This window comes from Oncorhynchus tshawytscha, linkage group LG01, assembly GCF_018296145.1.
Source record: "Oncorhynchus tshawytscha isolate Ot180627B linkage group LG01, Otsh_v2.0, whole genome shotgun sequence".
NCBI classification, from domain to species: Eukaryota; Metazoa; Chordata; class Actinopteri; order Salmoniformes; family Salmonidae; genus Oncorhynchus; species Oncorhynchus tshawytscha.
This window is the reverse complement of record NC_056429.1, coordinates 85,115,342-85,132,967: the sequence shown is the minus strand read 5'-3', so window position 1 is coordinate 85,132,967 and position 17,626 is coordinate 85,115,342. Positions and strand designations below refer to the sequence as shown.

The 17,626-nt window shown below is 42.9% G+C and overlaps 1 protein-coding gene across 2 annotated transcripts; it reads right to left on the bottom strand.

Moving 5' to 3' along the window:
* Nucleotides 1-2,772: 2,772 nt before the first annotated feature.
* Nucleotides 2,773-15,741, bottom strand: LOC112258597 (thyrotroph embryonic factor). Of its 2 annotated transcripts, none has more exons than XM_024433084.2 (5): nucleotides 15,473-15,741; nucleotides 6,581-6,955; nucleotides 5,784-6,004; nucleotides 5,214-5,425; nucleotides 2,773-4,973 (listed from the first exon to the last, which is right to left on the bottom strand). In XM_024433084.2, exons 1-5 carry the CDS (start codon nucleotides 15,549-15,551, stop codon nucleotides 4,952-4,954), a joined length of 909 nt encoding a protein of 302 aa, XP_024288852.1. In that variant the 5' UTR covers nucleotides 15,552-15,741; the 3' UTR covers nucleotides 2,773-4,951. The 2 variants fall into 2 exon arrangements, with proteins under 2 accessions (XP_024288852.1, XP_024288842.1); XM_024433074.2 differs by lacking the exon at nucleotides 15,473-15,741 and adding an exon at nucleotides 7,711-8,046.
* Nucleotides 15,742-17,626: the final 1,885 nt, after the last annotated feature.

Here is a 17,626-nt window from a genome sequence, read left to right as displayed (position 1 = left end):
GTCACGGTAAATCACCATTTTAACCATTATGCTTTTTTTCAACACAAAATAAGAACATTGACTTCTTCAAAACGGAGATGGCCTCAATGGCAAGTATGGGTAACTGCATTCGTGGAGTATTGCTGCGTTCAAAACAACTCAAGAAAAAAAAACGAGCTCTGACTGGGGGAAAAAATAAGAGGTTTTGAACGGTCATTCAACTCGGAATTCCAAGTCAGGAACTTGGGCCTATTTCTAGCGCTCTAAACATTCTGACCTGAAGATGACTGACGTCATGATTTGAACTTTTTTCTACAAGTTCACAGTTAACTTAAAAGCACCATGTGGCCTCCTGAGTGGCGCAGCGGTCTAGAGGCGTCACTACAGATCGGGGTTCGATCCCAGTCTGTGTCACAGCCGGCCGCGACCTGGAGACCCATTGGCCCAGCGTCGTCTGGGTTAGGGAGGGTTTGGCCGGCTGGGATGTCCTTGTCCCATAGCGCTCTAGCACCTCCTTGTGGCGGCCGGGCACATGCACGCTGACGAGGACGTCAACTGTAGGGTGTTTCCTCTGACACGTTGGTGTGGCTGGCTTCTGGGTTAAGCAAGCAGTGTGTCAAGAAGCAGTGCGGCTTGGCGGGGTCGTGTTTTGGAGTTCGCATGGCTCTCAACCTTCGCCTCTCCTGACTCCGTACAGGAGTTGCAGCGATGGGACAAGACTTTAACTACCAATTTGGATATCACAAAAAAGGGGTAAAAAAAAAATAAAAGCACTATGTGTCTAAAAGTGGGCATTGTGAAATAAGTGGGAGGGTCAACATATGGAAACAACAGCAAATTGGGCAGATTGGTTGCAACGCAAGACAAATAAAATTGTATTTATTGCGTACACAGTTTAGCGGGTGCAGCTAAATGTTCATGTTCCCAGTTCCTATCAATCAATGCAGTAAATGTCCACAAGCACACAATAATCCAAAATGTGAAAGAAAGCGAGCCGGCTTTAAGTATTTTACTGGTTTGTGACTAACTGACACTGCCCCCGGTTAGAGGGGCATAAAGCAGTCCAAGAGTTAATACACCCCGGAACTTTATTCAATCACAGTAGAAGATGAACATGGGATGCAAAGTGGGAGAGATAGTGGAATAGTAGTGGAATGGTAGTGGTTCTGTAACAGGAGAAACAGAGTCATAATCCAGTCCAATGTACACAATACTATAACTGAGAGTACAAGTAGAGCAACAAGGCTATTAACAAGATAAGGACTGTATGCAAATGTATATGCTACCTGCAGGGTAGAGTACCCAATGGTAGCCGGCTGGTGAATGAGGGGCAGAGTACTGGGTGGAGGCCGTCTAGCAGTGGCTGTTGAACAGTTTGATGGCCTAGGGATAGAAGCTGGGTATCAGTCTCTCGTTCCCAGCTTTGATGCACCTGTACTGTCTCTGCCTTCTAGATGGTAGTGGGGTTAACAGGCCGTGGCTCGGGTGGCTGAGGTTCTTGATGATCTTTTTGGCCTTCTTCTGACACCGGGTGCTGTTGATATCCTGGAGGGCAGGCAGTGTGCCCCCCCCCGATGGTGTTTTGGGCTGACCACACCACCCTCTGGAGAGCCCTGAAGTTGTCGACGGTGCAATACAGCCCGACAGGATGCTCTCAATGGTGCATCTGTAGGAGTTTGTGAGGGACTTTGGGGCTGCTTGCTGTTTTCTTGTAGCATTTTAGCTAAACTGGTTAGGAGAAGAGTTAGGCTTAGGCTTAGCTAAAATGCTATGAGGAAGTAACAAAACAGACTCGAGTATCAACCAATCTGTCCAATTAGCTATTGTTTCCATAACCCCACGTATGTTGTTCCTCCCAATTATTTTGCAACACCACTTTCAGAAACACTCCACATATGCAGTTATTTATGACTCCTCTATAGTCCTGCCTATGCTGTTAGACACCATAATGAGACAAATAAAGATGAGTCCTCTAACTAACTCTATGGTTGGTCCCATCGCATAACCTCATGGACTACCCACTGGGCAGATGTCAGTTCAATGTCTAGTTAAGATTTAAACCTTTTGTCGAGTTAAATTCAGCATTTTGTGGTTTCTCCCAGTCTCAGAGACTTATACAAGTGACTGAATGTGTTACAACACCTGGCATGGCCAGAGGTTTCTTTTAAGCCCAATAAAATGCCATAAATGCCCTAATGTTGACTTTTTGCAAGTCCAATCAGTTTGCCATGTTGATTCAACATCACAATGATTTTTTTGGTGTGGAAATTACATGGAAATAACATTGATTCAACCAGGTAAAACATGTTTCATGGGTCAATTGTGACTGACTGACTTACAATAAGTAATGATTAGTTATTTATGATGCAAGGTTCGTTGCAGATCTGTCAGTCGATAGTCGGCTGCACTGTCGGCTGCAATTTCAATCAAGCCCTATTACTTGCTGGTCTTGGCCATTTCCTCATCATTTCTTCCTCCCTATCTCCCCCAACAGATGGCATCGTTTCAGAGGCTTATACAAGTGACTGAATGCGTTACACAACACCTGGCATGGACAGAAGTTTATTTTAAGGCCAAGTAAAATGCCAAAAAAGAGCCAATGGATAAACTCTGTCCTGAAAGGCTATTCATGGTGTGTTCCTTTGTCTGGCTGGTTTCTTCTAAAGACTCTGTCTGTCAGCTTTTACCCAGTGCCTCATGAAAGTAGATAGTACTGCAGCGAGACAGGGTGTCATATTACACTTAAAACACAGACATGTAATTTAGCCACAAAACAACACCTTCACTGTAAGCTCAGTTTTCAACAATGCTTTATTCATATACAGGGCATACGTTATCCACACATAAAATGCCACAAAATTTGTATACAATGTTAAAAAAGATTAGATCATTCTCCAACAGTTCTAAAAATTTTCCCCGCACCAGTTGTATAACATATGTGCACATTTTCTTAAAACGTTGTAGCATACTTTTTTCCCAAAAAAATATTGAACATGTCAGGAAGTGTGCTAATGTTTAGCGGTAACCCAATCAAGTCAGTGTTTTACTAACATTGTTTACTGGTTTATGGAAATCAAGATATTATCTTATGTTTTATAAAACTTACATCGTCTACCAGCTTTTCCAAATCAAAATCTTGGAACGCTTCCCTACATTATTGATGAAAGCCCTAATGATGTTACACATTATTTTGTGCAGATATCAGCTTTGAGCACTGATCTAGAGTTATAGTGGATTATAACAGCCAACGGAATTCATATAGAAGAGCAGAAAATACTGGTTATTTAAGCCAGGGTAATAATGACTTTAGTTGGAAACTGACCCTAGAGAAGTCTAAAGACTGGAAGACCTCTAACACACAAAGGGTTGTCTTATCTTGTCCAGATTTAGCAAACAACCAATAAATGAATGTTTCCATTTGAATGAGGTTCTTATCTGTTAACACACACAAAACAAACTATCAAATATCTTTACAAAAATAAAATCCAGACTACTTTCCAAAAGGTAAATCTTCAAAGAATTTCCCAAACATGAGCTGGAAGCACTGTATTCACCTATTTTCCTCTTATTACATCGGCAGGTATTAGGAACGTGACACGCAGGTTTGGTAACACGGAAACACACAGGCCAAAGAGCAAAACCCAGTAGACAGAACCCCGAAAAGAGACTTGAGTTTTGGGGTCTGATATGGTCATGTAAACAGACACTGGGCATCGCAATGAGTCGGCTGAAGACACTTTGAGGTCCTTGTTGAAACTGTGAGGCCCAGTTCAAACCACATCGATGAGTTGAGAAACCTGGCTTTACCAAAAGGAATTTCAAAAACAGTAACATTTATCAAAAGCTATTTTAAAAACCGTCAACATACACAAACTTAACCAAATTTCATGTGTAGCCTGTTTACCGGTTTCATATGAGGTAACTAAAATGTATTCTACTCATTGCAGACGGAGCACAAGCACAATAACATTTCACCTTTTTACATTGAGTGTGGTAACTGTCCATATCTGTATGTCTGTAGAAGATCAAGGTCCCAGAGAAGTTGGATAAACTGCTTTCCAAGCATTCCAAAGTAGTAAACAGGAGCAAGTTTGGAGTTTTACTTTTGGTTGAACACATACTCTAACTGCAGAAAACTCATAAATTGCACAGTTATGTCATGGATACTGTAAGTCAACTGGTTTATAATGTTTTTGAATCGAGTTATACTAAGGAACTAAGGAAAGTCTGGAAAATATAGCTCTGCTACTATTTACATTTTTTGTGGGTTCTATACTGTACACCACTTTTTGAAGCATTTCTTAATAAAAACCACAAAACACAGAACCTGAAGAGTGAATCAATTTCCTTGAAATGACAAGGATCCAAGAGCAGTGGACAATAGACTGAAGACAGAGAGACTTTGAAATATTACAAATCATTATACACAGTTTGGAGCAAGTTTTGACATGTAATTGTACATTAAGAGATTTGTATTGAAGGTCTTCCTAACATGGTTTTAAAACTACTACCAAGCAGTAATAGTCCCCTGATTAACTTGAGTTATTGTATTTGAAGGTTATTTATGCATTTTCTTTAGCTGTTTTTCTTTTGCAGGGAAGTCCCATTGAGACCAAAGTTCACAATAAAAGTATAAGCCATGCTAGTTTAGACTAAAACCCTAAAAGATAAATCCTTTTCAGTTTACTAAGTAAAATATCACCCACCCTCACCCCACCAATTTCAATCCCTCAAAATATGAACACAATTATCTTTTTACTGGCCAATGGTATACAAAACATGACCAAAAATACACTCATTGTAGTGCATTGAAATAAGCACTTAAATATGAAAATCTACTCACACAAGTTTTAAAAACAATAAGCAGGGGTCTTCCACATTCCTCCTCCTCCTGTTCTTCTTCATCATCTGATCCATCAATCCAGTCGACTCATTTATTCACTGTTTTGCCACAAATAAAATCACTAGTAGCCTACTTGTCTTCCAGCGGTGCACTTGAAAGAAAAGAGGAAAAAGTAGATGATTTACCAGGAGAGGAAGAGGAGTTAACATGAGGTGAAGAGGGGAGGGTTAATGTTTCATTATCACATGAAGCGCAACAGTGGGTATTCACAACTGATTCCTGACCACAATAAACTAAGGATGTTACTACTTAGTGACCTGACCAAAATGAAGTGACTGGCTGATGCAATCTGTGTGCACCAGCCAGCGGTTGTCTGTGTTTGGTCCCTTACAGCTCTCCGAATTTGGCCGCGTATTGGGCCACAACATTCTTGCTGCGGGCAAAGTCCTTCCGTAGCTCGCCCACTTCCTGTCGTAGTGCCGTGTTCTCGCGCTCCAGGAATGCCGCCCGCACTGTGATCTGGTTCTCCTTGAGTCGCCGCGCGTCCCGCGAACGCTTCGCTGCCACATTGTTCTTCTTCCTCCTCTGCCAGTACTTTTCATCCTGGTGAGGAGATAGAGGTGTAGAGGGAGAAAGAGCAGAGAGTACCAGGAGAAAGAGAACAAGGTTTTTATTGAAAGCGATCTTGATGCTGAGAGCATGCTTTCAATTCAATGTCGCTGCTAAGTTATTGAAAGCGTCCTTGAAAAGCAAACTCTTGTTTTCCCTCACTGGTGATAAGTAATTTAAAGCGACCTTCAAAATGGCTGAATGCTCTATGAACTAACTGATGGTACTGTAATACAAAATTAAATATTACAATTTTTTTATAAAACAATTCCTCTTCTTGGAATTAGAAAAAGCTGTGTACACCTACCTACATACCAAACCCACATTTCCAGCCTCCATGTCTCTGATTTACCTTAGAATCCTCAGGTACATACACCTTCTTGGCCTTCTTGATCATCGGTTGAGGTTTGAGTTCCTCCTCTGAGAACTTGTGTTTGCGTGGGTTGAACAGCGCTCCTCCAGGAACACTGGACAGGACCAGGTCGGTAGGATCTGGGTCAAAGTTCACGTCCACCTCAATCTCCTCTGGGTCGGTGGGTTCAGGGGTCAGCCTGTCCTTGTCTGTCACCACCTCTGTGGGGAGACACAGGTGACCAAGCATTAGGGTTCAAGTATACCGTTTGGGTTAATGTGAAAATGCTACTATCAGTTTTATGGGTTGGTAAATAAATGCTCCTGGTGTAAATGAGGCATTCTTTTATGTGAGACTGCAAGTAATGTAAGTCCTGTTCCAGAACCATATATTTGGCTATATCCTGTTAATATCCTGAACTGGAGTAGATTAGAATAAATCCAGTGACTCAAATTGGCAGACATCAAGTTAAAGACTTCTACATTTGATAAGGATGGCCTCCAAGGAGCCCAGCCCACATCTGTTGGTCAGCATAGCTACGATCTATTTTCTCTACCATCTACGGCAGCGACAGTGTTTCCCTGTACATGTGTCGTGTGTCCTTGGTGCTCAGATTATCTGCCTGTCTATAGCAGAACCGAGAACAACTTACTTGGTTTACTTTGATCTTTAATGCATTTTTTCTCTCACTTTTTGTATTACTTACACATTATACCATGTAACTACCAGTGTAACAACACTAACAGGCTAATATTTAAATGCATAAGGCCCTAAAGGTCTCACAGATGTCGGCCTACCTGTCTCATCTGCGATATCAATACTGTTGAGGGTGATAGTGACCCCTTCTTCCTCACACTGATCCAGCTCCAGGATGGGCAGCAGAGAAATGGGGGCGGCTGGGGCTCTCTTGGTCTTGGCTGCCATGGTGGTGGGCATCTCTGTCTTCGCTGCATTCTCCATGTTGAGAGCATCGTCCAGGGATGAGGGTGAGGTGGAGATGCCGTTCTCCATGAGGAACTCCTCCAGGTCCATATACTCCAGGTGGAAGGTCTCCCCATTGTACGGGATAGTCTTATCCCAGATGGCAGGGGTCAGGGCGGCCGACGGACCCATCCCACTCCCTCCTTCAAGGTCCACATTGTCCCCCATAAGCAGCTTCTCCTTGTCATTGTCTGTGGCAGTAAAACAGAAAAGCAATGGTTAATTTTATGAGTTATAGCAGGGTGGATAAAACAAATGGAGGAGAAGACAATCATTGGAAAAGGGTTTATTTGACATGATCATTCAGTAGATTGTAAATGGCTGTGGATAAAACACTCAGGACACACACACATGCATAAATAAATAAAGTGGTCCATGTGACAATCTAGCCCACAAGTTTGATCATGCAGGCTTCATGTTTCAAACAATGGAGGAGATTTGATGAAATACTACATCAGAATTTGGTAGAAAAGTGGACCATGACACTAGGAGACAGAGAAATGTGACCTACTAAAAGTGGTTCCAGTAAAGTTACGGAGTTGTGATGAGGTTTAGAGAAGAGTTTACTGTCAACTAGCCTTATGCTATTTTTAGTGCTACATTGATATTGCTTCCTCCATTGTTGTTGGCGCTTGCAAGAAAGGCATTTCACTGTACGTGACATGTGACATTAAAAATGGTGTGCTGTCTGCGAACCCCAGAATTTAAGTGTAGCTACCTAATTTTAGTTTAAATTCAGATGAAGGGATAGCTGAATTCTTATAGATAATAACACTATAAAAACAACAAACAGAAAGGGTGTGAGTCTGTGTACCAATTTCCTGCATTGCATACGTTGTATTCGCATTCGGCTTTCTCCGGCACAATTCGGCCTCTTCTCAGTTATTTTCCTAGAACAAACGATGCGTTCAAACCCCACACAGAGAAGCATCTAGAGTAGACTTACCATCGTCGCCCTCGAGTAAATTCGGTGGGGGCATTTCCATTATTTTCTTCAATACCACGGGAAAAGCACCCGGTGACCCCATGAAGGTTTCCAGTGTGGTGGTGATCGGCTCTCCTGACATTTTTTACGGCAATTAAGCAAAAACAAATTTTAAGATAGACTCCTCCAACAATGAAGCATAGGCGAATGTAACAGAATATCCTCTCCGTAAAACAAAAGTATCTGTTAGTGAAACTGCAATTTGGCTAAATGTCACAATGTAACAGCGAACGATACTACATTAGACTACCTCTTCAGAGTATGAACTGACTACAAATAACGCAACAAAAAACGTTTTGTTGGTCAACAGAAACCACACCTCTTGAGTAGAAAATATACAATAGCCCTGTTCTGATTGGTGTTTTTCTTCTCTACCATTATGAATATTAACATTCTCGGAGCAACGTAGGCAAGGTGTGATATACCATTGGTTGACCGAATTATATATCTGTTGTAACTCTGCATAAATTAGAGGAAACGTGTTGGGAGGGTGGAACAACCTCAATGATATATATATCCATACTTTAGACTTAGGAAAGCAAATGTTGGTACAGTTGGTGTGTAGTGACAGTACCTTACGCATGCAGTGTCAAAATTTCTCGAGGAACAAATGTGTTTTTAGGCCTATTTATTTGACCAGCTATTCTGGGCATCAAACAATAATCTATAGGCGGTATGACTCCTTTGTGAGAAAATAACATTTGTTTTATTGTCTAGCCTATGCCATATAACATTACAATTGTGAGTCACAAATTACCCGGTTTCCAAAAATCATTTAAAGTCTAAAATAAAAGGAAACCGAGCCCTGGTTCATTCGCTTCGTTCTCACATGGCAACACGTGCCATCATCGTATGCTAAAAAAAAAACACGGAGAACCAATGAAGACTGCGCAGTGATCGCCTACTATTCAAATTGAGTACAAGTGAAGGACCGGTCTGCTCTGCTGCATTGCCAGGGGGAGGTGCGGAGCTTTGCGATTTGAGACAGGTGTCGCTATTTTACCATGACACATTTTTTTTTAGTCACTGTATTTATGGACATATCTCCGTACGATATTGTGCCAGTCACTCACATTAAGCATGATACTTTACTATACACACTACACTTATTTAGACACTAAACAGCCTACATATATTCAGACACGGGCTAGTCCATACGGCTGCGCACAATTGGCCCAGCGTCGTCCGGGTTTGGCCGATGTAGGCCCATCATAGTAAAGAATTTGTTCTTAACTGACTTGCCTAGTTAAATAAAAGGTTAAATTAAAACATGTATATGCATATACACCAGTGGAGGCTGCTGTGGGGAGGATGACTCATAATAATGGCCAGAATGGAGCAAATGGAATGGCATCAAACACATGGTTTTAATGTGTTTGAAACCATTCCATTTATTCCATTATACTCAATTCCAGCCATTATTATGCCCAATAATATTTTTTCCATGTTTTGTCCTGCTACCATGTTGTTCTGCTGCCATGTGATGCTACCATGTTGTGTTGCTACCATGTTGTGTTGCTACCATGTTGTGTTGCTACCATGCTGTGTTGCTATGTGTTGCTATGTTGTTGTCTTAAGTCTCTCTTTATGTAGCGTTGGTGTCTTGTCCTGATGTGTGTTTTATCCTATATTTTAATTTTCTTTATTTTTGAATTGTTCTGCAACTGACTTGCCTCGCTAAATACAGGTTAAATAAAACATGTAAAATTTTAATTATGAGCCTTCCTCCCCTCAGCAGTCTCCACTGATATACATCATGAAAACCAAATGCACAAGCCCTTACTAAAAACATGATTCTAAATTGTGAGTTGTCAAACATTTGTTTTCAAACTGATCAAGCAAAGGCAAGGACAGCATTCATGTATTGTAGTTGTTTTTAAGAGTAGAGTTAGCTGTACTGTCAGTATAGCATAGCTCTTCCCACCAGCCACCTCTGACACAGAACTAGTCCAGCATCCACACCACAGCACAAGAAGAGAAAACAGAGATGCTGTCCACTGCTATGTCTTTATGACACCTTCATAAATCCTTTACAAGGCCTTCATAGATGCTTCACAAATTATTGAAAAGCTGTTAATAGTCCTAATATACAGTATAAAATGACGCCGGAGAGGACGGCTGACGTTTTACATGCTCCTAACCAATTGTGCTATTTTGTTAGGTTTTTATGCGTTGTTCGTAACTTATTTTGTACATAATGTTGCTGCTACCATCTCTTATGACCGAAAATAACTTCTGGACATCAGTGATTACTCACCACGAACTGGAAGGATAGACTGCTCTCCCGGGAACAGGCTCAAATCCGCGTCATTTGCATGATGAAAAGACAGAGGAAAAGAGGACGCAGATCAGGCTGCCTTCTGAGAATCCATAGGCAAGCGAGTAAACTCCCACTGCCATCCTCCCTATTTGCTAACATGGAAAATAAAATTGATGACCTACGATTAATGATTATCCTACCAACGGAGCATTAAGAACTGTAATATCTTATGTTTCACTGAGTCATGGCTGAATGACGACACGGCTAATATAGAGCTGGTGGGATTTTCCTTGCACCGGCAGAACAGAGAATCTACGTCTGGTAAGACGATGGGTGGGGGTGTGTGTCTTTTTGTAAATAACAGCTGGTGCGCAATGTCTAATATTAAAGAAGTCGCAAGGTATTGCTCGCCTGAGGTAGAGTACCTTATGATAAGCTGTAGACCACACTATCTACCTAGAGAGTTCTCATCTATATTTTTCATAGCCGTCTATTTACCTCCACTAAGACCGCACTCAACTAACTCTATAAGGCCATAAGCAAACCAGAAAATGCTCATCCAGAAGCAGCGCTCCTAGTAGCCGGGGACTTTAATGCAGGGAAACTTAAATCAGTTTTACCACATTTTTATCAGCATGTCACATGTGCAACCAGAGGGAAAAAAACTCTAGACCACCTTTACTCCACACACAGAGATGCATACAAAGCTCTCCCCCGTCTTCCATTTGGCAAATCTGACCATAATTCTATCCTCCTGATTCCTGCTTACAAGCAAAACCTAAAGCAGGAAGTACCAGTGAATCACTCAATACGGAAGTGGTCAGATGAAGCAGATGTTAGGCTATAGGAATGTTTTGCTAGCACAGACTGGAATATGTTCCAGGATTCCTACGACAGCATTGATTCATCCAAAGGCACTGAGGAGTATACCACTTCAGTCATCGGCTTCATCAATAAGAGTATCGACGACGTCACCCCCAGTGACCGTACGTACATATCCCAACCAGAAGCTATGGATTACAGGAAACATCCACATCGAGCTAAAGGCTAGAGCTGCCGCTTTCAAGGAGCGGGACTCTAACCCGGAAGCTTATAAGAAATCCCGCTATGCCCTCCTAACCCAGACGCGAGCTGCCCAGTGACGCCAGCCTACCAGACAAGCTAAATTCCTTTTATGCTCATTTCAAGGCAAGCAACACCGAAGCATGCACAAGAGCACCAGCTATTCTGGATGACTGTGTGATAACGCTCTCGGTAGCCGATGTCAGCAAGACCTTTAAACACAGGTCAACATTCACAAAGCTGCGGGGCCAGATGGATTACCTGGACGTGTACTCAAAGCATGCGCAGACCAACTGGCAAGTGTCTTCACTGATATTTTCAACCTCTCCCTGACTGAGTCTGTAAAACCTACATGTTTTAAGCAGACCACCATAGTCCCTGTGCCTAAGGAAGCGAAGTTAATCATTTAGGCAGGTTACCGCCCTCAGAGCACTCACGTAGGAAAGCCATGAAATGCTTTGAAAGGCGGATCATGGCTCACATCAACAGCATCCTCCCAGAAACCCTAGACCCACTCCAATTCGCATTCCGCCCCAACAGCTCCACAGATGATGCAATCTCTATTGCACTCCACACAGCCCTTTCCCACTTGGACAAAAGGAAAACCTACGTGAGAATGCTGTTCATTGACTACAGCTCTGCGTTCAACACCATAGTACCCATGAAGCTCATCACTAAGCTAAGGACCCTTGGACTAAACACCTCCCTCTGCAACTGGATCCTGGACTTCCTGATGGGCCGCCCCCAGGTGGTAAGGGTAGGCAACAATGCATCTGCCACACTGATCCTTATCACTGGGGCCCCTCAGGTGTGTACTTAGTCCCCTCCTGTACTCCCTGTTCACCCACGACTGCGTGGCCAAACACGACTCCAACACCATCATTAAGTTTGCTGACGACACAACAGTGGTAGGCCTGATCACCGACAATGATGAGACAGCCTATAGTGAAGAGGTCAGAGAACTGGCAGTGTGGTGCCAGCACAACAACCTGTCCCTCAATGTGAGCAAGACAAAGGAGCTAATTGTGGACTACAGGAAAATGGGTCCAAACAGGCCCCCATTAACATCAACAGGACTGTAGTGGAGTGGGTCGAGAGTTTCAAGTTCCTTGGTGTCCATATCAACAAACTATCATGGTCAAAACACACCAAGACAAGAAGGCACAACAAAACCTTTTCCCCCTCAGGAGACTGAAAAGATTTAGCAATGGTCCTCAGATCCTCAAAAAGTTCTACAGATGCACCATTGAGAGCATCCTGACCGGTTGCATCACCACCTGGTATTGCAACTGCTCGGCATCTGACTAGGGTGCTACAGAGAGTGGTGCGTACGGCCCAGTACATCACTGGGGCCAGGCTTCCTGCCATCCATGACCTAAATAATAGGCGGTGTCAGAGGAAAGCCCATAAAATTGTCAGAGACTCCAGTCACCCAAGTTATAGACTGTTTTCTTTGCTACCGCACGGCAAGTCTAGGACCAAAAGGCTCCTTAACAGCTTCTACCCCCAAGCCATAAGACTGCTGAACAACTAAACTAATCAAATGGCCACCTGGTTTATTTACATTTGTAAACTCAGCAAAAATGAAACATCCCTTTTTCAGGACCCTGTCTTTCAAAGATAATTTGTAAAAATCCTAAAAACTTCACAGATCTTCATTGTAAAGGGTTTAAACACTGTTTCTCATGCTTGTTTAATGAACCATAAACAATAAATGAACATGCACCTGTGGAATGGTCGTTAAGACACTAACCGCTTACAGACTGTAGGCAATTAAAGTCACAGTTATGAAAACTTAGGACACTAAAGAGGCCTTTCTACTGACTCTGAAAAACACCAAAAGAAAGATGCCCAGGGTCCCTGCTCATCTGTATGAACGTGCCTTAAGCATGCTGCAAGGAGACATGAGGACTGCAGATGGGGCCAATAAATTGCCATGTCCGTACTGTGAGACGCCTAAGCCGGGCGCTTCAAGGAGACAGGATGGACAGCTGATCGTCCTCGCAGTGGCAGACCACGTGTAACAGCACCTGCACAGGTTCGGTACATCTGAACATCACATCTGCGAGACAGGTACAGGATGGCAACAACAACTGCCCGAGTTACACCAGGAACGCACAATCCCTCCATCAGTGCTCAGACTATCCGCAATAGGCTGAGACAGGCTGGACTGAGGGCTTGTAAGCCTGTTGTAAGGCAGGTCCTCACCAGACATCACCGGCAACAACGTCGCCTATGGGCACAAACCCACCGCCGCTGGACCAGACAGGACTGGCAAAAAGTGCTCTTCACTGACAAGTCGCAGTTTTGTCTCACCAGTGGTGATGGTCGGATTCGCATTTATCGTCGAAAGAATGAGTGTTACACCAAGGCCTGTACTCTGGAGTGGGATCAATTTGGAGGTGGAGGGTCCGTCATGGTCTGGGGCGGTGTGTCACAGCATCATCGGACTGAGCTCGTTGTCATTGCTGGCAACCTTAACGCTGTGTGTTCCAGGGAAGACATCCTCCTCCCTCATGTGGTACCCTTCTTGCAGGCTCATCCTGACATGACCCTGCAGCATGACAATGCCACCAGCCATACTGCTCGTTCTGTGCGTGACTTCCTGCAAGACAGGAATGTCAGTGTTCTGCTATGGCCATCTCAATCCCATTGAGCACGTCTGGGACCTGTTGGATTGGGGGATGAGGGCTAGGGCCATTCCCCCCCCAGAAATGTTTGTGAACTTGCAGGTGCCTTGGTGGAAGAGTGGGTAACATCTCACAGCAAGAACTGGCAAATCTGGGGCAGTCCATGAGGAGATGCACTGCGGTACTTAATGCAGATTGTGGCCACACCAGGTACTGACCGTTACTTTTGATTTTGACCCCCCTTTTGTTCAGGGACACATTATTCAAATTCTATTAGTCACATGTCTTTGAAACTTGTTCAGTTTATGTCTCAGTTGTTGAATCTTGTTATGTTCATACCAATATTAACATAAAAATATTTATCGCTAGACAACCATTTTCAGGTCTTGCCATAGATTTTCAAACAGATTTCATTCAAAACTGTAAGTCGGCCACTCAGGAACATAACCTGTCTTCTTGGTAAACAACTCCAATGTAGATTTGGCCTCCTGTTTTCGATCATTGTCCAGCTGAAAGGGGAATTAATCTCAAAGTGTCTGGTGAAAAACAGATTGAACCAGGTTTTCCTCCAGGATTCTGCCTGTATTTAGCTCCGTTCCGTGTATTTTTTATCCTAAAAAAACTCCCCAGTCCTTCACGACTACAAGCATACACATAAATTGACGCAGCCACCACTATGCTTTAAAATATGGAGTGGTACTCAGTAATGTGTTGTATTGACAAAAAGTAAATTGCCTTGCCACATTTTTTTTGCAGTATTACTTTAGTGCCTTGTTGCAAACAGGATGCATGTTTTGGAAAATACATATCCCACCTCGCACTGCCTGGCAGTTGAGGTGTGTGCAATGAATTAAGTGCTGATAGATTCATTTTTGGAGGCGCTGCGCACAGTTAGCTATTTAGCTGACAACTGTGGCTAGCCAAAAAGGAATCATTTTGAAAGTTGGATAATCTTATCCTTTGAGGCTTTAAATTAATAAATTATGCTTTTGAACATTCAAAGCAACTGGGAAACGTCCAGTATTGTTGTCACCTTAGCTTTCTATATAACTTCTCAGTGATAGAAAGCACGAGCACCACCAATTAACCTACACACACGTCGTTACTATGACAACTAATGTAGCCATGTCAGCAAACGACTGCTGTTTGAAAACACAAACATCCGATTTGGTGTTTGAACAGTCAGTAGTCCAAAACTGATTTCAGCGTTAAGGCCTGCTGTGTGAACAAGGCTATAGTCAATTGCACAACTTCCGCATTAACCCAACCACTCTTAATCGACATCCACACCAGGGGAGCAGTGGTTTGGTTAACTGCCTTGGTCAAGAGCAGGGTAGATTGTTCCACCTTGCCGGCTCGGGGATTTGAACCAGCAATCTGTATTTTACCGGCCCAACGCTTTAAACCTATAGCCTAGCTCGAACCAGCCACCGTTCGGTTACTGGCCCAACGCCCTTACACACGAGGCTAATCTGAGGTCGTTCTAGTAACCACTGTCAAAATGGCACCAGGATTTTATTGATGTTACGCAATATATAGGATTCGCAGTGAGAAATCACTCCAAAATATTGTATTTGTAGTCGAAGAGACTGTTAAGATACATTTATTGAAAACAAACGTACTGTATCAAATATGTTTTGAGTTGCAACATTGTCGCACGTGGATTCGTTTACTACAGCGCTGGGAAAACATTATTCCTGATCATTCAGTCACAATGCAATTGATTGACAATTTGCACACAAAAAAATACGATTATTTCGCTTCTTCTTACCGTTGCAATCAAGGGTAGGAATAGTGAAGGGATCCTCAAGCAGAGCTTTGAACATCTCAGGAATCTCAAAATAAGACATATTTCTCGACTTTTCTAAACGCTTGTAAAGATGACCTGGTCTGACTATCAATTAAAAGCTGGAGCAGATATATGAAGGTGACAAGGTTTGTCAACGCTTCCAAGTTCATCAGAAGACAAACAAAAAAATCACATATAGAACGAAATGTTGATGAACTGAGAAAACTGAAACTTTTTTTCACGACTGGTTTGTATGTCCCGCCCCTTAGCGCCTTGTTTTTCCATTGTTTTTTTCCCCAATCCTGGCTGATCTAGCCAATTACTGCCAGGTATTCACACACAATTATAATACCAACGACGGAAAGATTCGTGATAGGTGTCTGCTTTTGTCTGATAAAATGGAAAGCCAATTTGAAGCGTTTTCCATATTTACCCAAAGAAAATAAGCACAGATATATGGGACTCCCGAGTGGCGCAGCGGTCTAAGGCACTGTATCTCAGTACGTGAGGTGTCACTACAGACGCCTTGGTTAGAATCCAGGCTGTACAACTGGCCGTAGTTGGGAGTCCCATAGCGTGGCGCACAATTGACCCAGCGTCGTCCGGGTATTGGCCCAGCGTCGTTCGATACATAGCTTCCTGTCAACTGGATTGTAGCCATACTAGCATCAAAGTTGCTCCTTTTATCATTATCTCTGTAAATTAATATAATCATATTTCTATAGCGTTTTTTTTAATCATTCTTGTTGAAAATTCTGTTTATCCATTCAGTTAGTGATTTTTGTAATTCAATTATTGTGTTCTGTGTCTTTTTTTGTCTCTTAGCTAGCTAGCTATTAACACGCTAACTAGTAAGGTGGCTGGCAATTACCAACCATGGCACTGTTTTACTCAAGGCGCTTGCAAGAGCTGCCAAAGACTACAGTGAAGGTTGTACATCGTCTGTCCAAAACAAATAGCAAAGCACCAACCTCCAAGTGGAAAAAAGGATTCAAACGTTGTCTCCAGTTACCTTTTCAACTATGTATAGCCAAGTTGCCTATCAGACCAGACAGACATATACTGAAAGCTGTAATGTAGTTTAAGACATGCCTTTTACAGTAGCTAGCTAACATGATTGCTCATTCTTTTTATTCCAAACAGTTTTGAACAGGGACAAAGTGACAGGAGAGGTCAGCAAAAGGGTTTTCCGCTACAGGTCCATGAGGAAAAATGAGAAACCACACAGTTTGAGTGTAGGGTGAAAAGTCAGCTGTTTGTCACACTACAGTCGTGGCCAAAAGTTTTGAGAATGACAAAACATAAACATTTTCACAAAGTCTACTGCCTCAGTTTGTATGATGGCAATTTGCATATACTCCAGAATGTTATGAAGAGTGATCAGATGAATTGCAAAGTCCCTCTTTGCCATGCAAATTAACTGAATCCCCCAAAAACATTTCCACTGCATTTCAGCCCTGCCACAAAAGGACCAGCTGACATCATGTCAGAGATTCTCTCATTAACACAGGTGTGAGTGTTGACGAGGACAAGGCTGGAGATCACTGTCATGCTGATATGAGTTCGAATAACAGACAGGAAGCTTCAAAAAGAGGGTGGTGCTTGGAATCATTGTTCTTCCTCTGTCAATCATGGTTACATGCAAGGAAACACGTGCCGTCATCATTGCTTTGCACAAAAAGGGCTTCACAGGCAAGGATATTGCTGCCAGTAAGATTGCACCTAAATCAACCATTTATTGGATCATCAAGAACTTCAAGGAGAGCGGTTCAATTGTTGTGAAGAAGGCTTCAGGGTGCCCAAGAAAGTCCAGCAAGGGCCAGGACCGTCTCCTAAAGTTGATTCAGCTGCGGGATCGGGGCACCACCAGTACAGAGCTTGCTCAGGAATGGCAGCAGGCAGGTGTGAGTGCATCTGCACGCACAGTGAGGCAAAGACTTTTGGAGGATGGCCTGGTGTCAAGAAGAGCAGCAAAGAAGCCACTTCTCTCCAGGAAAAACATCAGAGACAGACTGATATTCTGCAAAAGGTACAGGAATTGGACTGCTGAGGACTGGGGTAAAGTAATCTTCTCTGATGAATCCCCCCCTTGTTTGTGGCATCTGGAAAAAAGCTTGTCCAGAAGAAGACAAGGTG

What these genes read in the sequence shown, in the direction of transcription:
- LOC112258597 (XM_024433074.2), bottom strand. Translation starts at nt 7,831, where the DNA reads ATGTCAGGAGAGCCGATCACCACCACACTGGAAACCTTCATGGGGTCA. An exon ending in TGATATCGCAGATGAGACAG is followed by an intron (nt 6,005 to 6,580) that starts GTAGGCCGACAT and finishes GTCTCCCCACAG; the next exon opens with AGGTGGTGACAGACAAGGAC. An exon ending in GCGGCCAAATTCGGAGAGCT is followed by an intron (nt 4,974 to 5,213) that starts GTAAGGGACCAA and finishes TTTTCTTTCAAG; the next exon opens with TGCACCGCTGGAAGACAAGT.